We start from the raw sequence: 26,065 nt of genomic DNA on the forward strand, positions 1-26,065 counted from the left end.
TGGGGCACTGGCAAGTTACGGGGATGTGGCTCAAGGGAGCGGATCTAGGACTCCGCAGCAGCTGAAGCGGGGGCGAGCAGGCGGGGGCTGGGATGGAGAGCGAGTGTATCTCCAGGGTGCCCTGTGTGCGCTGTGGGCTGTGGGGATGTGTGCACGTGCACTGAGAGGACTGGGGGCCCTGCCGGGAGAGAGAGAGGCTTTACCTGGAGGGGAGGAGCTCTTTCTAGAGAGAGCCCTGGGGCACAGAGCCTGCCCCAGAGCGGGGAGGGGAGGGGGAAGGAGTTCGTTCCTATCAGTGGGCTAGGGCGGCTGAGACCGGGACAGGAGAGGGGTGTGGCCCAGGAATCTGGACTGGGAGCCTAAAGGTGGGTCCCACAAGCCAGGTGAGCAATTACCTTGGGTGCAAAAGAGTACAGAAGCAAAGCCCTCCAGCTCCGCAATCAGGCAGGTCCAGGTTTGAATGCTGGCTCTGAGTCCTTGCAAATCAGTTAGGTGAGCTTTCTGTGCCTCAGTCTCCTGATCTTCTAATCTGGAGAATCGGGGCAACACTTACATGCTCTCATGGAAGTGTCTGTAAAGCACAATCATATCAGCTCAAGGAGAGTTGATTCTTCTTCCATAGATGAGCTCAAAAGCCCCCAGACCTGCTTGTCTGAGCTGTGGTCACCTCCGCCCTCCATCCTGCAGCCCTGCCTCAAAGGAGGTTTCCTGGCTGAGCCTCCTCCTGGCACAGCCCAGTGACTCCTCTTCCCTTCCAGCTCCTCCCTTCCAGTCAGAGGAGACCCCAGAGAGCCCAGCGCCCCCACAGAGGCGGAACAGCAGGAACTTGGAGGAAATCTTGGGACTCTCTCCAGGAGTAAATCAACAGGAGGCGTATGCGTATAAAGATAAGACAGTGTTTGATTATTTTATGGTATGACAGTTTCCACTTTTCTTCCTGTTGTTTTCCAAGAGGTATATCCACGTTATTGAACTGCAGTCATTCAGTAGATCTGCGAGGTACCTGGCAACAGGCTGAAGGTTCTCTGTTTCCTAAATGAGAAGACAGAGCAGGGAGACGTGCATGTGATTACCCACGGCTGGTGGCAAAGCTGGCGCTGGCTTGCAAGGTGGAAGCCTTAGGTCCGAATCACCCGTCAGACCTCGTGGCTTCTTGGGAGCCTTCTGCCTATGAAGGTGAGAGGCTTGGGTGGAGACAGGTTGGGGACCCTCCCCCTTGGAGGTGTTCAGGAGCAGGGACCTCTCCTTTCTTTCGCTGTAACAAAGAGAGCGCATCTCTAGAGACTGAAGGATGGACAAAATTACCTTTGGAGACGGACGAAAATTGAAAGGAAAATAAGAAAAGGAGGTGCCTGAGACGAGGAAGCATGCTCTCCCTCCGGAAGGGGGGAGATGCCGGCTGGGAAGAGGGAGGGCTCACCCTGTGGGACATTTCCTGCTTTGCTGGGGGTTGGAGCAGTGTGGGGTTGCAATGACCTCTGAAGCCTTGGGACTTGCAGCCTAAGGAGATGGAGGGAGCGATAAGGGTGAGCTGGGGGTGTAGATGTGCTGATAAGAGGCCGGCAGAGGAAAGGAGCACCTGCCCGGGACACGCTCAACCCCTAACGCTGGTCCTGGAGGGAGTGGAGGCGGGAGGGCCCGGTCAGAGCCGCACAGAGCAGGTGTGCAGGGCTGCCCACCAAGGGCATGGTCCTTGGGTCCCGGAGGTGGAAAGGAGGGCCCCCTCCACGTGTGGGCCTCCACCTCTGGGTCTTCCCCTCCCACTTGCACTCCTTGGCCTGCACCGTCCTCTCCGAGAGGGGCAGGAACAAGCTGCCTGAAGGGGACCAAGCTGTCCCTCCTGTCCTACCTGGTAGGCTGGAGATTCAGAAATGGCCTCCTCTTCTTTAAGGAGTTCTCTCCTCTGGCTTCCTTCCCCGTCCCCCCATACCCTTTGTCACGTCCCACATCGCCACCCTCTTCTCCCTTCTCTCCTCTCATCCGTCCTCATTCTCCGGCCGCTTTCTGCAGACAAGGAGTCCTACAAGCTCTCTTCCTCAGGTAGCAGCTTCCCTGCAAGATGATGCCTCGGGGTCCAGGGCCCCGACCTCCCTGTCTTATCCCAGAGACCCTTGGTGCCAAGGGAGCCAGATCTCTTATTCTGATGGGATGAGAAGGAGGAAAACATATAAACCCAGATTTCAATGTTTAGGTCATACCCGCTCACCCCACCTGCCCACAGCCATGTAGGGAAAGAATATGAACACCATCCTTTAAAACATGAAGAGGAATTGTCATTGGATGGTAGAATTATTTGCCTTGTTTGTTTTTCATAATTTTTTAACATACTTTTGTAGTAAGAAAAAAATGTGAAGGGGTTCCTGGTTTCCTACAAGGATTTATCTCCTCAGCACAGGGCATCAGGCAGGCGGGTGGTGAAGGAATGGGGGCAGTGGTAGCGGTGCCACCCGGTTCTTTCCTCTCCAGCCGCCCCTGTAAGACACCCCGACGCCCAACTACCCTCCCCAGGCAAACTCACAGAGCCGGAGATGGCGTCTCATTTAGCCTTGAACCAAGAGGCTCCTCCCCCAAATAGCCAGGAGGTTGTTAGTGATTTTTTTCCATTCAAGCATCATTTCCTGAACCTGCAGGTCAACGAGTGCAAGGGACAGGTGAACAGGGTCACCTGCTTACTTGAATCGTGCCTCTCCCATCATCAAGTGACCTCCCGTACCGCTGCCCAGTCACCCCGTCACCTGGCTCGGATCACCAGGAAGTATACAGGAGGCCGTGTCGGCTGTCCGGGAGTCTCCTGATAAGCCCGTGTGCCGGCATGGGGGGCATCCGTGGGAAGGAAGCTCCACGGGCCCTTCCATTTCTGCGATGCCCTCTTTCAGGAAGGGTACGTGTTTCTGCGCACATCCTCACCCCTGCACTTGGTGGCTCCTTCAGGTGCGGGGTGTGTGGACGCCAGGAGCGGTGTGAGCTGGTGGTGATCGTTCCAGCGTGTCTAAGACCCCCCTCCCACCTGTCCTGGCACCTCCCTCCTGTCTCTCATGGCCAGTATCTGTCTCTGGTTTTTCAGGGTGGGGCTTCATCCTGTCTCCCCATCTCTCTGCTCCAGGAAGCAGACGCTAATTAGCCACAGCCCATTACCAACAGGTCTGTGCTCACCAGGGTCGTGGGCAGGGGCAGGCACTGGGACGTGAAGGCAGGTCTCTTGAGACCCGTTACTTGGGATCCTTGCCTCTGTCTGCCACACTGATTTTTCTCCGAAGACTGTAACTCCTCCCACCTGTTAGAGATGGGAGTTTAGACACTGGGTCTCTAACAACTTTTCCTCTGTGTCTGAGTACAGGAGGATGTGGAATGAGGGAAGACGGTGTTCAGTCTATCAGTACAAGACGGCAATGGCTAGGACAGAGGGAAGTCCGGGAGAGGACGAGGAGTGGGAGAAAGGTTTCCACTTGGGTCCGAGGCACTCGGCTCTCTGTCTCTCTCACACCCAGAGCAGGGACCCATCCCCCCCTCCACCTACGCCCTCCCCATCCTTCATTTCTGACGGAGCTGAGTTTCATGCACAGCCCAGGACTTGAAGATGCCCATTTCGACATCCGGTCTGGGTCTCAGTTTATGCAAGTCGCTTTCCTTTGAGAAAGGCTATACAGAGGAGTGGGAAGGTGTGATATTTAGAATCTAAAGAATCAGCCAAGAGCCCTGCTCTGCGCCTTATTATCTGTGTGATCTTCAGTGGGCGAAGCATTTCTTTTGTGAACCTCAGTTTCCTCATCTATATAATGGGTATGGCAATACTGTGACTTTGAGTCCTGGTTACTATGTGGATCTAATGATATAATGGACGTGCAAGGACTCCACAAACTTTTAAGTCATTGCTGTGGCTCTGCACAGAATGGCCCACTGTGGTCATCCTGGAAGCCTCGGTTGCCCCCTGCCAGCCACTCTCCACGCTCTTGTCTGACAACGGAACTCTCCGAGAGGCCAGGATGAGGGTCAGGCCCATGGCTGTGATGTCACAGAGCTGGAAGGGAAGGGGAGAAAACGGTGCTGGGAAGGGGTAAGGTCCGGGACAACGGACAGGGAAGGGAGAAGGGGGTCCTGCCGGGCACTGGGGACTAGGAAAGGCCCATGACTTCCCTGAGCTCCCAGCTCTGCAGGGCAGCATTCCTGGCATCCATCCTGCTGCTGCTGTGGGTCAAGGGGGTGAAGCCTCAGAAAGGGAGCCCAGGCCTGGACGAGAGGAGTCAGAAAGAGAAAACACCCTCTACAGGTAGGTGAAGAAGTGGGACGATGCCTGAAGCCGGGGACCAGATCTCTTCGGAGTCAGATCACTGGTCAGGCCAGAGGGAAAGCTGAGATAGGTTTGGATTACGGGCGATCACCCCAGGCCCCACTACTGCACTGTGAGTGTCGTGTAAAGGGCCTAGAGCCGCGGCTCCTCGCCAGGGCCATAGTCAGGGTGTGCCGGGGCCAGCTGATGTGCATGGGGCCCTGTGAATACGGGAAGAGGGTCTTTGAAGTTCACCCTTCTCTACGTTGGTCCCTCACTCTCCAAATGAGGTAACACCTTGGAGGAGGCAGTTTGAGTTGGCAGTGGGGAGTGTGTGCCCTTGAGTTGGGGCTGTGGCTGCACACAGACCAGAAGAGACCCCCCCAGATGGAGCATCGCCTCTGTGGTCAAGAACAAGGGTGTGGGTAGTTGGGCTCCCAGGTTCCCCAACGCCTTCCTCTTTCCAAGGCGGGCCAGGGGCGGTGGCGGGGGCAGTCAGAAACAGTCCTTTCACGCTGTCCCCCGTCCCGTTTCAGACCAAGATCAAGAACAGTTTGAAGAGCACTTTGTGGCCTCCTCGGTGGGCGAGCTGTGGCAGGCAGTGGACATGACCCAGCAAGAGGACGACCAGACGTCAGAGGCGGTGGCAAGCCGAGGCCGCCTGTCTGACCTCGCCTTCTGCTTTAACCTGGCTAGCATCGTGGTTTTTCTATGAGGGACCTGGAGGCCGAGGTTGAGGCCTGATTCCTGGATGAGGACCTGGACATCTGCCTCTGTTTCACGGTAGCTTACTGACCGCCTCCCCGTGGGGCTCCGGAGCGCTTCTCCCGAGGGTGACGTACATGCGGCTTCCTGGCTCTTGCCCATGACCCTCCCCCTCGGGACACAGCATCAGAGAGAGCCCGTGCTGGCCTCTCAGCGGTCCATGGCCCCTGCCCACCTTCCTCCCCACCCTCTGAGGGCCATGTCCAAGAGCCGAGACACCGGACCCCCGCCCTTCTCTCTCCCCCAGCCTCTCCTGGCTTTGTTCAGGACAACAGATTAGGGGTAGGAAGGCAGCAACAATGAAAGTAATAACAATCAAATCCTGGAAACAACTGGGGGCAGCTTAATTTTGTCTCTAACCAGTTTCCACCGACCTTTAGCTCATTCATTGGTTCTTTCCTTGTCTCACGTCCTTGCGACTCTGCTTGGCGGTTTCTCCTCTGATTTTTTCTGACTTCTAGGCATCGGACATAGCAGGAAAGTGTTCTTAAGAGACAGGCAGAAGCCAAGGGCCAGCTTTTATTTTTGGAACAGAAGGGGAGAGGAGGTATTGCCCTGATTCCAGGGATGGGGCAGGGAGATGCTGATACACCTGTACTGAGGTCTCTTTGGGAGCCAGCTGCGTTACCAGAGTTGGCAGCGGCTGGAGGGGTTCATGAGGGTGCCACGGGGACAGTGGAAGTGTCTGGCGAAGGCTGGGCTGTTGCTTAGGGGCCCGTGGATTCGAAGGGTAGGAGGGCTGTGAGTGTCCTGAGGATCCTGGGTGCTGGGGTCCCTACACATCACCTGGGGAGAAAGAGAGGTCCATACAGGGTAAGGAGAACAGCAGGGTATCAGGGTCAGCAGGACACAGCAGACCTGGTGACCAGGTGGTAACTAGGGACAGCAAAGATGAAAGCAGGGATAGCAATGCTCCGAGGGCCACACGGAGAAAGGAAGATATTTGCCATTTGTAGGTCATTTAATCTGGCAGTGGGTATCTGGGGAGGGCTGGTCTGTGCAATCATACCATTTGTAAGTGCCCTAGAGGTGGGTCTGTTGTGAGAAGACTGTGCAGGTCTTTAAGTATCCTGAGGAATTGGGGGCACTATCTGCTGAGGGAGAAGATGGCACTTAGCGGGGGTTATGTCAGGTGGGGACCCCACTGCGTGGCGAGGTCTCCGAGGAGGGATGTGGTCTACAGATAAGTCTGTTAAGGCTCTTTTTGAAGGGATCTGTGTTTCTAGAAGAAATGAGAGAAGATAAAAGTTGGCCTCATCTCAAGGAGGAATTTGGGAATAGAGTTGTTCTCCTTTTTTTGAAGGCATTGCTGCATCTGGTAGAAGAATTTATAGTAGGATGAAGGGATGGTCCCAAGGGGACATGTGTGAAAGGATGACAGTGGGGATGTGTGCAGCAGAGGGTTGGTGGCATTGGGGGAAGATGTTTAACAATATCTGAGTGTTAACAATAGGGTATTTATCTGACATAGACTAAGCCCTGGTGGGAGGTGTCGGCTGCCTACCTGGGCATAGCTTCGGAAGAAGAGTTGCCAGGGGCTGAGGTTCAGGTTGGGCAGGGTGGTCTCCCCACGGTACCATAATAGCCTCTTGTTGTATGCCTGGATATGGGAGTGGGATGGAGAGTCGCCCTTAGGCTCTAGACCCGTGGCCATCTGGAAAGCTGATGCCCGACACGCAACATCCAAAACCAGTTCATGGTTCTTCTTTCCAAGTTCTGCACTGACCCACTGCTCTGAGCCAGGAGAAAAGGTACTTGCCGTGAGATCTATGGATCTAGAAAAGAGGGCTCTATGGAGTCGGAGGGGGTCCTCAAGTTGCCACCTGTTCAGTGGGAATGTGAAGGGCCCAAAGTTTTGCTATGTTTGCCTGAGGGATGGTGGAAGGAAAAACTGGGGACAGGCTGTCTATTCTGCTCGTACAAATAGATCGCAGCCCTTGGAACGTGAGTTACCTGCAGTGCGATGGCCAGTCCCCCCGTGTCTGCAGCATCCTCCAGGAATGTGCGGGAGCCATTGAAGAAGGTCCCGTTGGGTAATGGAAAGGCAGCATAGTGGCGCTCCAGGCACACTAGCGCCCCCTGTAGGGCATGGGTGTCACAGGCTGGGCAGCCCCCAGGGAATACTGTTGAAAATGGGGCAAGGGAATGCGACGGTGAGGCGTGATGCAGGGGTGAAGACATGGGGGTACCACAAATGGCTCCCAGGAGCACTGCAAAGGCTTCAGAACTGCCCCCAGCCCCGGAGCCCTCGCACAGCCTCCCTTCTCCCCCTCTAGGCTGCCTTTGGGGCCTCCACCTGGGTTCCCGACGGCCCCATCTCCCAATGGCCCACTACTACTCACAGAGCTGGTAGAAGATGTGCAACAGCTCATGGGCCATAACGCTGCCGGCGGCGCCAAAGTTCACAGCCCTAGGGGCAAGGGCTTTTCTTACCCTCAGAATCCTTGCACATTTTTGGCCCCAATTCTCCAACCATAAGTCGCATCCATCATTTGTCATAACATTGGTCCATTGCTCGTGGGAAACTTAGAATGGCCCATACCTGGGGTAGCCAGGGTGGAAAAATGGGGGTTGGAGGAGTCCGGCTGGGAAGACCACCACATGGTCAGGTATTGAATAGTAGGCATTTACGCCCCAGGGGAGCACCTGCCACCTGTGGAAAGAGCACATATGAACACCAGCTCTATCACTTACATGCCGTCCTTCCCCAATACTGTCACTGTTCCTGCTTCCCTGAGCCTCTGGCTTTCTTTCCTGCTAATCTTGGATGGCTATCTTTGGGATGTGGTGTCTGTGTCTCCCTCGCCCTCATACCTGTGGTTGGGGAAAGGCTGCAGGAAACTCTGAATGATTCTAGCTCGGCGGGATCGGACACAGCTCAGGAAGGACTGCAGGAAGCTGGGTCCAAGTTGCATCTGGGAGGAGGCAGGAGGCAGCTCGAATACACGGAGACAAATGTAGAGGCACACTGATATACCCTGATGCGGACCTCTGAACCCAGACAGATAAGCCCTGATGCGCGGACATCCCCGGAATGGTGGAAAACCAGCGCCGTGACACCAGTGCCTGCATGGTACAGACAGGCTTCACACGTACCAGCACACAAAGACTCAGGCAAGTCACACGAGTGCATGGGTGCGAGTGCACACATACGCTCAATGTGACCTGCAAAGATTCTACTCTTCTGTTGGCAAGATCCACAGAGTGGCTATTCGCCCATCAGGCCCCAGCAGCAGCAGGGCAGGGAAGGGGTTTTTTAGGATCAACTAGGGAAAATGACTGTCTGCCACTCTGGTGGATCAGGGTGGGTGAAGAAGTTGAGGATTTAAGAGTAACTGGCAAGGGCAGGAACCCACATCGTTGTATTCTTGTCTGGCTGGGTCTGGCTTCAAGGCCCATTCCGGGGCCCCCATCTTCACCTGCAGCTGGGTGACCTGGGAAGAGACACAAAGGTGGAAGGAACCTAGCTGCCCCAAGTCTTATCAGGAGGAATCTCTCCTGCTCACTGCCATCCCTTCCTTTGGTAGTGTCACCAGGATGTGTGTGTGGCATATTGGTGTTTATACTTGCCTTGTGCCCGTGTGCCTTGAGCACGCTCCTCCAGGCCCTGTGATCTCTTGATCCAACACTCAATTCACACCTACTACACGTTCCCACACTGTCTCCTTCTCCTGGCCTTACCTTGTCCTGGGCCTTTGCCCGGGTCTCTTCATCCATCCAAGGAAGCATTTGGAACCGAGCGATGAGGGCATCCTTGATTGCAGTGAATAATTCCATGGCCTGTGGGCAGCACGGGGCAGGGAGAAAGAAACAGGATCAAGATCAGCCTCAGTCCTGGGCCCTGCCCACTGGGTCTCTAGGAAGGGGCCTTGACCCTGAGGGGCTGCCAGAAGGAGGAAGATCTCAGAAAGGGGAAAGTGCTACCTACTAGGTGACCAAAAACTCAGGGTACAGAGAGCTGTGGGGATGTGAAGGAGGTACCAAGCACAGAAGGGGAAGGTGGGGACGGGTCACTCCTGACACTTTCCGTGACACTGTCCTTTCTCTCGGCCAGGCAATCCTCTCAGAAAGTGGCAGGAGGAGGTGGACCACCATCCCCTTCTCTGCTCTCGAGGGCCCTCGTCCTCACACCCTGTTTCTTACAGCCTGCATTTCCTCTCTCCATCTTCCAGGGTTCCTCAGCTTTGCAACAAGCCGAAGCCTGTCCAGCTTCACACCCTGACTGTGTACTGACTGCATTCTCAGCCATCTACCGCCGTGTGTTTTTCCTTTCTTGATGGAGGAAAATGGATGACAACATTGGGAGCCTGAGTTCAAATCCTAACTCTGCTATTTGGTAGCTGTGTGATCTTGGGCAAGTTATTTAACCCCTCTGTGCTTCAGTTCTCTCTGCTTTAAAATTATAATAATAGTAGGAATTAAAGTAGTTGTTGCAAAGTGCTTATAAGAGTATCAGGCGGGGCTTCCCTGGTGGCGCAGTGGTTGAGAGTCCGCCTGCCGATGCAGGGGACACGGGTTCGTGCCCCGGTCCGGGAAGATCCCACATGCCGCGGAGCGGCTGGGCCCGTGAGCCATGGCCGCTGAGCCTGCGCGTCCGGAGCCTGTGCTCCGCAGCGGGAGAGGCCACAACAGTGAGAGGCCCACGTACCGCAAAAAAAAAAAAAAAAAAAAAAAAGAGTATCAGGCACATGGTAGGCACTGAAAAGTATTCAGTAGTTATTTATTGGCACTTCTGAAGATGATAACATTCCATTCTGACATCATTTCACGTGTTGTTAAAAAAAATCATAGGTAAACAAGGGGTAGGCTTAGAGGTCATGCAGTTCAATTTTCTCATTTTATGGTTGAAGAAACACATGAGCAGGAAAGCTGGGTGACTTGTCCAGGTCACTGTGTGTCGTGCGGACTTTGTGTCTCAGAGCTAAACCGTGCAGACCCTAGCGATGCAGCGTGTCCCTCTCTGGGTTCTCTCTCTAACTGGCTGGTTCTCTGACCACAGAGACCATGGAGACGAGCGAAGTCGCTAGAACTAGGAGAGGATGGGTTGGCGGGGAAGGGCCCTCACGTACGGCACTTCGGGTGCTGGGGCCAAAGGCCTCACGGACAAACAAGGCTGCCAGCGTAGGCTTGAAGAAGGCTTCTGTCTTCTCCACACACGTCATCCAGCGAGGGTGGGCGGGCTACAGAGACAAAGCTGGAATGAACGGTCCCCGCCAAGGCGTCGTCCTCATCCACTTTCCCAGGCCAGTCTTACCTAGACCTTCACCCCCAGAGCACGCTCTCTTTGCTGGACGTTCTGGGCTTGTCTCCCTTTACTCTATAACCCCTTCTGGTGACACACATGGGGTCCTGCTGCTTAGCAAAGAGGGGCTCACATCTCCTCCAGGATTAGTCTCATGAGCCTGGGTTGGGCAAACGATCCTTGTTTATTGCCTACTGAGTTTGAAAGCCAGGCCACTGGGAGGCATCCTTCTGGATGACTGAAAGGCTCCTGGGAACGACAGGGCTAGAGCCAACCCTCTCACTTCAGCAGGTCTGCCTGCCACCCTGTCCCCGCCCACCACGCACAGAGCCCAGCGGAGACTCCCATCCTCCCAAGCTTCTTTACTTAAAAGAGAAATTGAAGAAGGAAAAGTCTCCCTGCCTCCTGCCTTCCTCCTCGACTCTCCAAATGGTTATTAAGGATCATATGGTAAGACCTTGTCTTATAAAGAAGAACGTTATCAGAGTAAAGTTGGGTTTTAGATGCCATATTGTTTGGTAGGAGAAGAGGAAAAAAGAAAAGGCTAAATATACAAATTCAGAGTGCTGAGACACTTTCTGCCAAATCAGGGAAAAGGATATAGGATGAGAGGATGGACGTCTTCAACTTCAAAGGCAAAGAAACGGTTAGACAAAAACTCAAAAGAGGGGACTTCCCTGGTGGCGCAGTGGTTAAGAATCCACCTGCCAATGCAGGGGACACAGGCTCGAGCCCTGGTCCAGGAAGATCCCACATGCCACGGAGCAACTAAGCCCGTGCACCACAACTACTGAGCCTGCGCTCTAGAGCCCGCGAGCCACAACTACCGAGCCCGCGTGCCGCAACTACTGAGCCCGCGCACCTAGAGCCCGTGCTCCACAACAAGAGAAGCCACGGCGATGAGAAGCCCGCGCACCACAATGAAGAGTAGCCCCTGCTCACCGCAACTAGAGAAAGCCCGCGTGCAGCAACGAAGACCCCACGTGGCCAAAAATAAATAAATAAATTTATTAAAAAATAAAAAAATAAAAACTCATAGAGGGCCTTGGCAACTGGGGTGTTTTTTAACACGTTTGACCAGAGACCTATTACTGCCCCAGGCGTTAGTTTCTGCAAAAATCTCCCGGTCAAATAATGTGTTAACAGCAGGATGGAAAGACTAAGAAACATAAAAGAGAGATGTTGGGGTGGACGGCTTTGAAGAGACGACCAAGCGTAGGCCCAGAGATGACGCAGGACAAATGAGAAACAAATTCAGGAAGCTGGCCTAAGGGAAAGCTGAGCTGGGACTTAGGCAAAACCGGCTAACATGCTAATGTGGGCTGAGTGGGATGAAGTCACAAGACTCCATTCCTGTAACTGATTTATTCCCCCAGACCTCCTGGCAGCTAAGGTAGTTAGGCGGCCACCACGCATTCCGGTCCTAAGGTTGGAGAGAGTTTACGGGGCTTCCAACCAAAGAGGAAATAGAAAGGAAGGCCAGTACTTCTGTCATTGAAGACACTCCCGGGCCTGCCTATTAGAACGTTTATCATTTTGGAGGTTGCTCCAGACCCGGTTGCCCACGTCTGTGCGTTCTTGTCTGTCCCCTCACCATGAGACCTATTCAGGACCTTCTCCTGGTGAGGAGAAGGGACTCAGACACTTTCCATAGTGTATTACTTGGAGCTCTGAAACTCACAAATGTGAAAAACAAATACAGATAGAAAGGCAACCTCGGTCTGATAGCCATGCCTGGGTCAAGTGCAGGTGCTGCTGGCCACCTTTGGTGTCCATCCCCTGCGGGCCCCCGATGACAAGCTCGGCTCTGAGACTGCCTTTCATCAGACTGCTGCCGGGGATGGAGGGCTGCACCCAGGACAGTAGCAAACACATCAGCCTTGAGCTTGGTAGTGTGGACCTGCCTGCCCTTTCTACACCTCCTGGTTCTGGAGTTGTTTCCTGATCCCTTTTGCTGGTGCCTGGTCTTCTCTCCAACAGCCTTTGCCTGTTCCATGCTGTTGCCCATAGCCCAGGCCACGGCAGGCCCTGACCTGGTCCCTGGAGTGCATGGACACCACCTCGGACCACCCACTGCTCACCCTGTGCCACTCTGGGATTCTTCTGGTCACACTTGTGCTGAGTCATATGTTCTATGTGCAGGAAAATAACTTCCAGAATCTATAAATGAACATAAGTCTCAGGAGTGGAGGTTGGCAGGTTGTATATTCATCTGCTGGGGGTTATGAGTATCTGAGCTGTCTCTCAAGACGTGGAGTGATAGAGTATACCACATTGATTGAAAATAGAGAAAAAGAAAAAAAATCTTTGCTAAAATATGAAGGATGGAAGAAATACTTCAAACCCAGGATAATGAGGCTCAAAAGATTAAGGAACAGAAAAATGTTGCGCGAGTGGCAGTGTGGGATTAGCAGATGCAAACTATTATGCACAGGATGGATAAACCACAAGGTCCTGCTGTAGAGCGCAGGGAACTCTATTCAAAACCCTGTGATAAACCATAATGGAAAAGGATATGAAAAAGAATGGATATATATGTGTAACTGAATCACTTTGCTGTACAGCAGAAGTTAACACAACACTCTAAATCAACTATACTTGAAAAAAAAATCTTTTAAAAAAGAAAGAAAAAAAGTTGCAGATACAAGCTTAGAACCATGAGTAATGATAGACATGATAAAAATCAGGAAAAATTCCAAGAGTCTGGAGAGAAGCAAATTTTTGCACAATTTTCAGTAAGGGGAAGGTAGATTTTAGAGATTACAGGTGAGTCAGGAATCCTTAATGTTAATTTCTAAACAAAATTCTAGAATGAATCATTAAACCGACTATTTTTGAACACTTGGAAAATAATGTGTAACTACTGAGGGCCAGCATAGCATCACTGAGGACGAATAATATCAAAATCCTTTTTAAATGTCATCACTTTTAACGGATCATTAAATTAGGATAAACCGTAGATCAGGAGTCACAAACTCAAACAGGGGCCATGAGGTAACCTAAGTGAGAGAAGCAGTCCAACATCAGAACCCCAGGACAAGAAGGGGTACGGCCAACTGGAGAGAGGGACACAGCCCTACTGGCTGCATCACTCAGCTCCAGTCATTTGTTGCCCCTGGAGATGGCTAGCTTAGTGTTGCCAGAGCTTCATATTGACAACAACAAAAAAGGCTGGAACTCTGACTCCTGCTGTGCCATCACCTAATATTTGAAAGTTGGCCGTTCATTAACAGTTTGTAAAAAGCTTCAAAGGCCAACACCACACACCTATGGGCCAGATTCAGCCTCAAGGACCACCGCAGTGCTCCCTCTGTACAGAGGATTCAGTATTTACTAACTGTGGATTATTAACTTAAACCCTCATACTTCAGTTACGCCAGCTATAAAAACGAGCCTAATGCCTGTTCTGCCTGCCTCACAAAGCTGCTTGGGAGAGCAGGGGAAATACTACGTGGAACGTGCTCTGTAAATCCTAAAGTTCTACCCCACTCTGTTGGCATTATTTTGATTTCAAGATAGCAGTTGGTAAAACCAAAAATTACATCTTTGTGAAATCGATGGAGAAATCCACCTTAAATGACAGTGTGATTTGAGTGGATTCTGACTGGCTGATCCATAAGGGAACATCAGTGATTAATGACTCCAAGTTAGTACGAGCTTCCCCGACCACCCCACTGGACACTGTAGCACGTCCTCACCTAGTATGCCTCTCTCTCTTTCCTGTTTTATTTTTTCATAACACTTAATACCATCCAATATGTTTTAGTCAGCTTACTGTCATTCTGCCTCCATTAGAATATAAGTGTTTGAGGGCAAGGATTTTTGTCTATTTTGTTCATGAAGATTCCCAAGAGCCTGGAGAAGTGTCTGGCACATAATAGGGGCTCAATTAACATTTGTTGCATAAATGAACTGATGACTCTACACTAGGTCTTCAACAACCTGACCCAATACTCTTCCCTCTGCAAAATTTTACCAGTAATCTAGATGAAGATGCAATAAATAAAACCATGAATGATCCGAGGCAGAAATAACAGACCATTGAAACAAAGGCTAAAATTACCTGAATAAATTGGGATGTTGGGCTGAATGTAAACAGTTCACATTTAATGGGCAAAAATGTGAAGTTCTGCTTTTAATTCCCCAAACTCAGCTTCTCAAGTTTAGTAAGAGGAAGACCTGGCTTAACAGCCAGTTTCATTGACGATATACTCAAAGGTCATAAACAAAATATGGTCAGATAATGAGACCTAACAGTCCTTCTGAATAAGGGTATTATCCATTAGAATTCGTTCAGAAGAATATGGTTAGACATCTGTAATTAATAACCATTGGATAGGGGCTTCCCTGGTGGCGCAGTGGTTGAGAGTCTGCCTGCCAATGCGGGGGACGCGGGCTCGAGCCCTGGTCTGGGAGGATCCCACATGCCGCGGAGCAGCTGGGCCCGTGAGCCACAACTACTGAGCCTGCACGTCTGGAGCCTGTGCTCCGCAACAAGAGAGGCCGCGATAGTGAGAGGCCTGCACACCTCGATGAAGAGTGGCCCCCACTTGCTACAACTAGAGGGAGCCCTCGCATAGAAACGAAGACCCAACATAGCCATAAAAAAAGAAAACCATTGGATAGAAATACAAATTTTGGTCAAATCAAGGCCAAAACCTTGGTGGTATCTTTGACTCCACTTTCACTCTCACACCACACATCCGTCAGGAAACACTGCCGCTTACCTTCAAAATATGATCTTTTAAAACATAAAACAGATAAATCCCTCTATAGGTCCCTGTTACATGCAGAGAAAAACCCAGGTCCTTACAGTGACCTACCAGGCCCAGTATAATCCCCTCCTCTCCTCTCTGATTTCTTCCCTACTTATCCTATTTGCTTTCTCTGTTCCAGTTGTGCTGGCTTCCAGGCTGATTCTCAAACCCCCAGGCCAGGCTCCAGCAGCAGTAGGACAGCCTGGCCTGCAAGCCCAATCACCTCTACTCAGCCAGAGCCACCAGGAGGATCCCTCACACTGCACCAAGCCTTAGCCAGCCTGCCCCATGCCTTGTTGCAATGAAATGATATCCCTCCCTCCGCCGGAAAACCCATTCTTCTCCCTAGACGCTGCTTCCGTCCTACCTCCCGTTCAGATATCCCACTAATCATTTAAACCCACCCTCATCTCTCCCTCTTAGGAATTCCAAGAGTATCTAAACCAGAGTTTTCTCAGAACCCAGTGACGCCCATTCATTTACTTAGCGTATGACTGCCTTTGTGTTACAAGGACAGAGTTGAGTGGTTGCAACACAGATCACATAGACCACAAAGCCAAAAATATTTACTATCTTGACCTTTATAGAAAGAATTTGCCAAAGCATTTTTTGTTACCACCCACTATTTCTCAATCCTGCACAGTTTGTGGTTAAAAATACGGCCTCACGGGTCAGACAGACCTGTTTTGGAGTGTGTTCCTTCACTTAGGAGCTGTGTGGTCTTGGGAACATTACATGTCCTTTCTGAGGACCTCAGAGTGGTTCTGGGAGTAATAAATAAAATAAGCAATGCCTGACACAGAGTAACTACTCAATGTATTTCAGCTTTTATTATTAATATGTGTCATACCTGGTGCTGTTCCAGACAGGTGAAAGGGCTTCACCAAGTCACAGAACTATTTGTTGGTAGGGTTTGATTCAGCTTTTAAGCCCAAGGACAATTATATATCCTATTAGATATATAAGGATGTTTATAATATGTATATAAAGGATATATATGCGTATAAAGGGTGGTGACTTTAGCAATTCATAAGCCTTCTAAGTTTTTTAAGTGTGAATTTCAATGTTGGCATTCTTACACCTTTCAAGAAGTGCCACCAGGCCATGGTTTTGGGATTTCCAGGAGGCTGTTTGGTGCCAGGGATTTTGTAGCAACCCTAACTAAGAGGGGTTGGGGCTCTATCTCATCTGAGTCAAGGGAAAGGCTGAGCCAAAGGTTCTTGGGGACTAGCCTACCTGAGTGAAAATTCTAGGAAGTTTTTTGGTTTTCCTTTTTCTTTTTTAAACAAAGATTAAGCACACAGAATCTGGAGCCAGACTTCCAGAGTTCAAATCCTAGCTCTAACAACTTACTAGGTATATTACCCAGAGCAAGATCCTTAACCTTTGGGTCTCAATTTACCCATCAATAAAACAGGGACAGAATGGTCTGCCCACCTCATGGAATTGTTGTGAGGATCAAATCAGCTCATATATCTAAAGGGCTTAGAAAAATGTCTAGCACGTTTGAAAGGCTCAATAGGCAATAACGACATTCCAGTCCCTGTGCTTACAATTCCCTTCTCTGAATTCCACAGATATTTCAGGTTGCCAAAGCCATGAGTTTCTCCAAGGCAGAGCAACGGTCCACAAATTACTAAGAAAAGAAACCCAGTGATTTTCAAGACTACCCCGAGGCCTTGCCTGAGGTTGGAGGGCATCTTATGTTCTAGATGCCTCCTCTTGGGATTGGATGTGTCGACCTAGGATTTCAAAGTTCTCAGCAACTGAGTGTGGACAGAGTAGACTTTGGTTAGTGGAGCACGTTTGGTACAGCTCCTTCCCCTGATATGTTGGGACCTGTACCACGAAGCCCACGGTGTGGCCAACAGAACCCGGGATGTCAGAGATGAGCTCTTTGTGAAGCACCTTTGGACATGGAACACTGGAGTCACCTAGACAAAGGGAAGGCCCCTGCCTCTTACTCCAGTGAACCCTAGGCTGTACGTCCGGCCCCTCAAATCACAGCGCTCAGGATAACCAGGCAAATAGTCTAGGGGTCATGACAAAGGAAAAGCAGGTCCTGATCACTTTAGAGCTTTATATCCAGACTTTAACAATCAGCAAAAGGCCCTCGAGGTAGCCAGACGTGTGCCTAAGGGTCTGGTCCCTGGTGCCTCAGCTCTCAGCGTAAGCCTTGAGTGCCTCCAGACCCTGGGATATCTATCTTCATGCCCCTCCCTGAGGGGGCTAGGCCCACGTTTATCCCCCCAAATGACAGATGCTCCTTTAGCCCCTGATCCGGGACAATTCCTCCCTTCCTCTCCTCACCGTGGGTGGTCGTCCTGTCAGCTCCCCCAGTTTCTGGCTCAGCAATCTACGTGCCTCTTGGAATTTACTGTCCAGGGCTGGAGAAAGAGTCCCCACCAGACCCAAGATCATGTGGCTCTGCAGAAAGTCCCTGTGGAGAGAAAAGAGACCCACAATATACCCCCGGGCTCTGGGGAAACCACCAGAAAAGCTTCCCCTTGTATAGGTCACCTTGATATTCTCGCGGAAGCCCTTCTCTGTATTTATAGAGAATAACTACTTCACATGTGAACACGTCAAGAAGGGCTTTTCTATCTTTTTTTTTTACCCTAGTTTAAAAATACTTTATTGCTAAAAAATTCCAAAACGATTAAAGTATCATCAAAGTTCACTGATCACAGATCACTTTAACAATTAAAATAATACTGAAAAAGGGTGAAATGTTGTGAGAATCACCCAAATATGACCCAGAGACATGAAGTGAGCAAATGCTATTGGAAAAATGGTGCCCACAGACTTGCTTGACACGGGGTTGCCACAAACCTTCCATTTGTAAAGAACCACAATCTCTACAAAGTAAAATACAGCGAAGCAAAATTAAATGTTATCAACTATAGTCATCATGTTGTACACTAGATCCTGAGACTTTGTTCATCTTACAACTGAAGGTTGGTACCCTTTCACCAACCTCTCCCTATTTCCCCACCCTTCAGCCCCTGGCAACCCCTGTTCAAAACTTTTGTCTGTCTGAAGAAGAGCTCTTCTTGATGTAGGTTGGGCTGGGGTGGAGAATGATAGAAGAAAGAACCAGATGAAGAGGCGGACCTCCCAAGTCACAGCGTGGGGAAGGATCTGGGCTAGATGAAAGGGGCTGGACTTAGAGTCAACCAAACAGATTCAGCTACTTCCACAACCAAGAAACCTCAGCTCATCTTAAGATGCATCTTCTAAGAGCAACAAAGCTGGGATCCAGGACCTTTCTCTGCCCTGCTGGCAACTCTCTCACCGGGTTTGATTTGTATCCTTACATAGACCTGCTCCCACCTGCATGAATGGTTGTTTGCTTCTCCCTGAGAGAATTTCTAGACGTTGCTGCCACTGAGTTACTATGAAGATGGGCTTTGAGCCCAAGGCCCTGGAAGGAAGCCACTGCCTCCAAGTGGTGGCCACACAGTATCAGGGACAGCAGTGAGCCCAACACGGAGCCTCACCCTCCCTCCTCCCACCTTCCTCGACGCCCTGATCTTTCCCACAAGGCCCCCAGAATCCTCTCACTAGAGATGAGAAACAGCCTCTCCTCCAGGTTCTTCCCAGTCTTCACCTCCTCCATCTACTCATCCCACGTACCTTCTCCTCCCACCCACACCCCTCAGCTGCTGTCGCCAGCAACTGGCCTTCGAGCATCTCCCCCAGCTCAGAGTTTCTTCACAGGCTGGGTGCTACTCCCAGCAAACCCCGTGTCTTGTCAGATACCTGGATGCCTCCTTGCGTGTGTGTTTCCCTACCCCATGCCCCCCGAGCCCCTCTTCCTGTTTCCACCATGTCCTCCTGGGCCGTCCATCCCACCCCCTCTCTGCCCCCACGTGGCCCCGGATCCCTCCCACCTTTCTGCGAGGCCCTTACTAGCCTGCACTCTCCAGCCTTCTTTGTCCCTGAGACCTCCGGTCCTTGGACCCTCTTTCCGTCACCCTCCCACGTGGGGCAAACCTGTGCTTCGACAGCTGCTTTTCAACCAGTTGCGACATGTTTTTCAAATACTCCAGGTCATGGACTGCGACGGGATGAGAGGGGCTCAGGGACATTGGTGCGAATGTCGCTTGCAAGCAGGACAACCAATCGATGGCAGGGGCCATTTCCTTAAAGGAGGGATACGGAGGCTTGGGGGGACAGGAAAGGAGGAGGGGGGCATCCCCTCCCTCAGGTAGGAAAGGGAGTGGGGAGGGGGGGGTTGAGGGAAAGGACGGAGCCAGGAAAGTTAGGGATGGAATGGAATGAAGGGAATAAGGAGAACGAAGCCAAGAAGGCCAAGAAAGTTTGGGAGCGAGACCCTCAGGCCCATCTTCATCCAGTCCCTGGTTCAAGGTACCTGCAGTTGGTCAATCGTGACTATCTGGAAGAGCTTTCCCTGTGCCTGTTGCTGCTCCAGGGGCCTCAGAAACTGGTACAGCTGTGAGTTAATGGAGATGGAAAAGGAGGCGTGTTCTCCCACCTTGTTTGGGTCTCCTCCCAGCAAGGTTCCCAGGCGATTCAGGTAAGTCAGGTATTCCCGCAGGATCTGGGGGAGAGGCAACCTCAGTCACAGCCACCATTGGCCCCTGCCTTTCTCTAGCACAAGAGGTCAGGACCTTGGTCCCCAGTGCCATCTTACCTGGGCATAGTTCATTTCCTGCTTTTGCTTGAGGGGAACGTCAAACTCTGGCTGGTCTATCTGGACACAAGAGAGACTGAGAGAAGTGGGGAATGTGGAGGAAGGAGAGGACAGGTGTGGGGAGATGGGGATTTACCAGGAAGATGGCCCCAGGAGATGGACTAAAGGGGGCACAGAGGAGGAGCCAGAGAGCAAAGAAAGGCAGGGACTGGGGGCGAGGGACATGGGGGAAGAGTACAGACATGCAAATGTGCAAAGAAGGTATTTCAACCAGTTTGGGGGTGCTCAGCAAGAGAGAAGCATAATAACCCATGTCCTGTAGGGAATCATTGTCTGTGCCAGGGCCAGGTCTAGGGTAAAGAGAGTGAGATACCCGTCTCAAGTGCAAAATTTGAGAGGTACTGAAAACTCAGTAATCAAGATCGATAATATCTTAATTGAAATTTTAAAAATCTAAATTAATGTTAAAAATCCCCACAGAATAAAATAGCAAAACTTTGCTCATCATGTATTTTCCCCAAAAATCCACAATGTATTTTTGATCATTTTTTTTTTTTGAATTGTAGATGTTTCCCCAAAAGTCCGCAATAGAGTTTTGATCCATTGCTTTTTCAAAAAAAATCCACGATGAACAAAAATTTGATATTCTGTTCATCATGGATTTTTGCATTGATTTTGACATTTTAAAAAATATTTATTGAAATACTATTTATCTTGATTAGTGAGTTTTGGTACCCTCTTAAATTCTGCACCCCAGGAAAGTAGCCCACTACCCTCACATGCTTCACTCTACTTCTGACATCGGTGTGTCCTTGTTTCTATCCCGAAGATCTTTGCTCCCATGTTTTTTGTTTTACTTCTCCGACTTCAATATCCTACTCCCACCTGGAGCTATATACTTTTCTGCTATCTTGAATAAAGCTTTCACTTGACTCCTTCGTCACATTTTCTGTCCAAACTTTAAAGAACTAAAAGTCATCTATGCCTTTGCTTCAACTTCCTTACCTTCCTCCTAACTCCATAAAATGAGTCCATTTCCATGACTATTTTGATGCTATGTCTAGAAGGTTTCCAATGGTGTCTTTTCATTCCCTATTTTCTAAGCTCAGAAGTCTCTGGAATCAAAGATAACCCCTCCCTCCTGAACTGGTCTCTCCCCTGTCCTCTGTGGCTCAGCTGAGCTGGTCTGACCCCCACCTCCTGACCGTTCTTACTCTTCTCCGGCACCACCTCATAGGGGTGCTCCCTCTGTAGTTCACTCTCTCTACCTGTATTTCCCCTCAGAGACCATTCAGTCTCAAGGTGATGGGAACCACCCTCCTCCCATTCACACCAAACCAACACTGTGGGGTCACTGTCTAGTTTCTCCATTTCTCTTATTGATATTCAGTCAGTCACTAGGTCCTGTTGAATCACCACGGACCATCCATCACCACTAGGATGAGGATGTAGGTAGTTGCCTACATCCTCATGCCTGGCCTCATTTTCCATTTCTGCCACAATCATCTTAGTTCAGAATCAACGTTGCTCATCTAGCTGCCTCAGCACCTCTAGGTTGACCTCGAAAACCGCTGACTGTACTTGGGCTCTATGTACAACCATCATATTTGAAAGGCCTCTGTAGCTCTTTTGTTTATGACCTCAGTCCAGTGTCGTAGGCCGGGAATAATCAGTCTCAACTTCATGTCTTCAGCCTTACTTTTACCTTCCACTGCACCCCACCCCTACCCGCAAATCCTCTGTTCAACAGACCAGCCTCCTTGCTGACCCCACAGAGGGGTCACACCATTCCAGGCTCTTCCCTTAGCTCAGGACTTCCCCGCAGCCCTTATAAGGCCCTTTAGCTTCACCGTCAGCTGCACGAATCAACCAGGCTTCAGGACTCAGCCCACACTCTCCCTCCTTTGAGCTTCTCCTTAACCATTTCAGGTCTTAACCAATTTCCAAAGGCCACACCAGTTAAACTCCTCAGCACACCCTTTAGAACTGAATTTGAGAATGCCTCATGTGCATTATCAGTTCTTGTATATTCATCCTCATGTAATTTCGTGGCATTTTTCAGAGTAGGGGCCAAATATATAGGGTCACATTGCCTACCACAATACCGATGCCTCCAAGGCTTTAATTTTTTTTACCCGCTCAGCAAACACCTGGTGTGGGCCTCTAGATGCCTGGCCCTGTGCTAGGTACCAAGGACCTGAGCTGAATAAACCGTGGGCCTGTTCTTAAGAGGCTCAGTCTTCAACACAGTGCTAAATGCTGAGATGACAGGAAATGGGAGAACAGAGGGGTTCACCTACATCTCAGCCAGGGTTTCAGTGAAGATTTCCTGGAAGGGATAGTAATCAAGGCCAAAATTTGAAAAATATGTATGAGTTTTCCAGGCTGAGTGTGCGAACTGAGGCGTAGCGTTGCAGGCAAAGGAAGCCATGTATGCAAAGAACTGAAGAATATCCTTGGGGCTGTAAGTGAGGGAGCATGGCTTGGGGTATAAGGAGGAGATAAGGCTGGAGGAGTTTGTAAGGGTCAGACTTGCAAGGCTTTGCTAAGGATTAAGAACCAGATCCTGATGACCTAGTGAGCCATTTAAACAGAGACAACAGCATAATTAGCTCTTGGTTTAGAAAGGTCCCTCTGGGGAAAATGAAAACTAAATAATAGGAGGGCAATACTGGAGACAGGGGAACTAGTTGAGAGACCCTGGGGGTGATTCAGAGAAGCTACAAGGAAGACCAAGACTACCTCTGTCTTCCCAGAACTGGCCCTGCTGCTCCTTTCCCTAATCTCACCTAAAGTCCCTGGTTCTCACATCAATAATTTCCCTAAAGATAAGTCTCTTCCCTGGATTGCACATTTTTCCTCTCAGAGGAAATCTGAGTCAGGCCCAGGTTTTACTACATTTTTTGCCAGTGCCTCCCTCACCTGGATGACTGGCGTGTACGGAGGGGCGGGAAGAGGTCGCAAATAGGCTCTGAAGAATGGGAAGTGACCATATTGACTCATCAGAAGGCTCAGAGTTCGGTTAAAGTCTAAGGGAGTCCAATCACCGGAGATTGGCCAGCCTCCAAGCTGGGAAGAAGAGAGAGAGGGCTCAGCACAGGGATAGTCTCTGAGACCAACCCCACCACCACCATTGCTACTTCCTGACCTCTACTCTGAGTCCATTAACCCCTTTAGGGCTCCACCTCTATCCCTCTTTCCCTACCCTCACCCAAGGTCCTAATACATCCACAGGCCATTGCCATTTCCATCTCCCTCCCAAATTCCTAGGAAAGAGACCCATCCTCTAGGGGGAAAAAATGGCAGCCTTGAGCATATGTTGGTCTTGCAAGTTATGCATCCAGAAAAGTTGATGCCCCAGGTCTCACCTCCTCAATAACTTGTCTGAGGGGACCAGCCCCTGCAGCCTCAATGGCACCTGTGTCCATGCAGGAGTTGTAGAATTGGAAGGCTTTCTCCTCCCCGGAGGCCAGACGCCAGGAACCTGGGGCTTCTAGAAAGGAAGTGTGGGCGAATTAAAGGGGTGGAGCAGCAAGGAAACCAGCCGGGACGGTGGGAGACAGAAAGGTTTAGGAAAGGGAAGACTTCCAGGGATAAGGAGGGAAGGGGAGAAAGAGAGGGATGAGGAAAACTGGGAAGACGGGATGAGCTGGATCAACTTGATGGAAGAAAAAGAGCTGGGAACCGGAGCACGGAGAAGACAATGAGGGATAAAGGAAAGGTGAGGGAATGCCCTGGCGGTCCAGTGGTTAGGATTCCACCCTCTCACTGCCGAGGGCCCGGGTTCCATCCCTGGCTGGGGAACTAAGATCCCACATCTCACAAGCTGAGCAGCACGGCCAAAAAAAAAAAAAAAAAAAAAAGGAAGAAAGGTGAGAAAGGAAATAAAGACGAAAAGACAGGGGAGGCAGAAAAGAGATGGAATAAGTAGAGTTTGGAAAAAGGAGAAAGTAGAAATGAGAGGCAGGAGGGAGATGAAGGAAGGAAGTAGAAATATTGGGGAAATCAGAGGACTTCCGAGGGATAGGAGAGGGGAAAGCGCATGAGGAAATGTTTAGCAAAGAGAAAAAATCGGCGCAGGCTCCCCTAGTCTGGACCCTCCCCTCTTTGATCCCAGGAAACAAACAAACAAACACAGGACCATAACCCAAACACAAACCCATTTGAATCCTCCACCTTCTAATACCTAACACCTCTCCCTCAGTCCCCCTGACATCCTTTCATTCTATTATGGGCAGCAGAATTTGTCCGAAGTGTATTTTTTCTTTTCGTTTCCATACCTTAGGTGAAAGCGTGCCCCTCTACCATGCAGGGAATACCCACCTCCACTTGTTTCCCATCAAAAGAAGGAGGGCAAAGGGATACATGTATTTCTTCCAGATTCCAACTGATACCGTCAACAGGTTCTCTGGGTTCCCATATGCAGGAAATGCATTCCTTCTGTTACATGCTTCCTCCCAAATCCTCGCCGCCATCCACCAACTTCCTGGGACCAACTTCCTACTTCCTATGTGGCCTTGGTTCCTCCCTCACAGTTTTCCTCTCAGTTCTTTTCAACACCGCCACCATCTACAGGAATCTTCTTACCTCCAGGCTTTTTAACTTGGTCCTCCTCTCCCTCCAGCATCTCCTTTGTGCCCATCTATATTCACTCCCTTACACACAACCCAATAAAGACCCCTCCCTCACTTCTCACCCACTAGGCCACTTCTTTCCTCCCACCATCATCTCCAATCCGTCATCTCCATCATCCCAGTTCAGCTTCTTCCAGTTCAACTTGCACACCATGGTCCAAGGTTTCAGGGAGAACAGGAGATAATGGTGAAAAGAGGGGGGTCTGGGAAGCGATGGGAGGGAGAGGATAACGCTGACAAGGGCGCATTAGGAGACAAGAAGGGTTTGAAGGCTGGACAATGAGATTGTTGGAGAGAAAGAATAAAGTGCAACAGGTGTTGAGGAGATGCCAGTGTGGAAGACGCCTGGCATAGGATAGAAATTGAAAATTTAAGGGACATAACACAGAAGATGGAACTTGGTGAAAGAGAGAACTTGGAGAGAATGGAGCAATCGTGGATAAATGGGAAAGGAGAGAGGATAGGGATTAGGTAAAGAAAAGATGAAGGGAGGAACAAGAAGAGATAGAAGAGAGGTGGTACCTGTGGTGAAATGTACGGTGATGGAGAAGCAAACCTAGCAGTTCCCTGAGAGCCAATGGAGGATGGTGCAAACCAGGTGTTCCACAGGCACACAGGCTTGGAACAGTTGTGATCATTCTAGGCTCAGTGGCACCCATGGCAAGAGAATCTTCCACCCTGATTTCCTTACCCAGTATTCTCTGAAGTCGGCGCTTGTTCTCCTTTGCAAGAGCCTGAAAAGAACTAGTGGTCCTGTTGATGTTTCCACAGGCAAAGCTAAAGAAATCAGTGCAGGGGGCCACACTGGTGTTTCCAGAGGCCATGTAAAGACTCAGGAGGTCCCGACACACAGGCGTCTCACAGCGGGCTGTGGGGAAAAGCTCAGAGCTGGGAAAGAGAAAGTGATGAGGGCTCCCCCAAGGGGCTAAGCAAAGGAACGTCTGGTGAGGGAAAGGGACAGAGACCCTGGTGAGGAGGAAATGGTCTGACTGGCGGCCAGGAGCGTGATTCAAGGGGGAAGAGGTCAGGAACCCGGGGCCCCAGAGGGTCAGGATGAGTGGCAGTTAATGGACACAGAGCCTCAGGATGATGGATGGATGGATGGGGTCCAAAAACAAGGGAGGGCTGAGTGGGTCGTGGGAGATCTAGGATCTTGCTTACCAGGACCACAGCCCTGGAAAACGTAGCCCCAAAGCAGCAGAGAACCACCAAGGATTAGACTGAAAAGCAGGACTGTCATTAGCGCTCGCCTGGCCATCGCCCACTGTCTGCTGTATACAGTGGGCAGCCCCTCTTCTGGAGATCTCTGCGCAGAGAACCAGGAGGTGAAAACCCCAAGATGGAGAGGATTGGGAGAGGAGGGGTGGGGAAAGGGAGGGGGAGAGGAGAAAGAAGGAACAGTTAGTGCCAGGGCCCCTTTGTATGGAGATAACACCCCTCATTATCCCAAACCCAGCCCTCTTTGGACCCCTGGGAGCTGGCAGGGTTGTCATAAATCTGCCCCGCACAGGTCACAGAGGTCACTTACCTCCCGTCTCCTGCGGGTCCCCGCTCCACTCGCTGGCTCAGACCCCATGGCTCTCCCCCACTCGTCTCCACCCTCCTGAACTGAATGAGGAGGAGGGACGACAGAGGAGCTGGTTCAGGAAGGGGGGACATTGAAGAGAGTTATATCAGGCCATTTGGACACCTCCCCCTGCCCACTTACTCCCCCCATACACACACACACACACACACACACAC

General features: G+C 50.7%; 2 protein-coding genes across 2 annotated transcripts; one reads left to right on the forward strand and one right to left on the reverse strand.

The window, feature by feature from the left end:
* Positions 1 to 4,125: 4,125 nt before the first annotated feature.
* On the forward strand, positions 4,126 to 4,982 carry LLCFC1 (LLLL and CFNLAS motif containing 1; the record flags this gene model as incomplete). The annotated part of the gene is made up of 2 exons (XM_079711866.1): positions 4,126 to 4,267; positions 4,804 to 4,982. 2 exons carry the CDS (start codon positions 4,126 to 4,128, stop codon positions 4,980 to 4,982), a joined length of 321 nt encoding a protein of 106 aa, XP_079567992.1.
* A 674-nt stretch (positions 4,983 to 5,656) lies between these two features.
* On the reverse strand, positions 5,657 to 25,898 carry KEL (Kell metallo-endopeptidase (Kell blood group); the record flags this gene model as incomplete). Its single annotated transcript, XM_079710888.1, has 18 exons — positions 5,657 to 5,818; positions 6,537 to 6,632; positions 6,986 to 7,155; positions 7,375 to 7,442; positions 7,575 to 7,685; positions 7,847 to 7,947; positions 8,389 to 8,466; positions 8,714 to 8,812; positions 10,102 to 10,212; positions 17,342 to 17,471; positions 19,028 to 19,176; positions 19,407 to 19,595; positions 19,689 to 19,748; positions 22,611 to 22,757; positions 23,057 to 23,181; positions 25,014 to 25,190; positions 25,484 to 25,628; positions 25,851 to 25,898. 18 exons carry the CDS (start codon positions 25,896 to 25,898, stop codon positions 5,657 to 5,659), a joined length of 2,166 nt encoding a protein of 721 aa, XP_079567014.1.
* Positions 25,899 to 26,065: the final 167 nt, after the last annotated feature.

The sequence above is a fragment of the Hyperoodon ampullatus genome (genome assembly GCF_949752795.1).
Source record: "Hyperoodon ampullatus genome assembly, chromosome: 9".
Lineage (NCBI taxonomy): Eukaryota > Metazoa > Chordata > Mammalia > Artiodactyla > Ziphiidae > Hyperoodon > Hyperoodon ampullatus.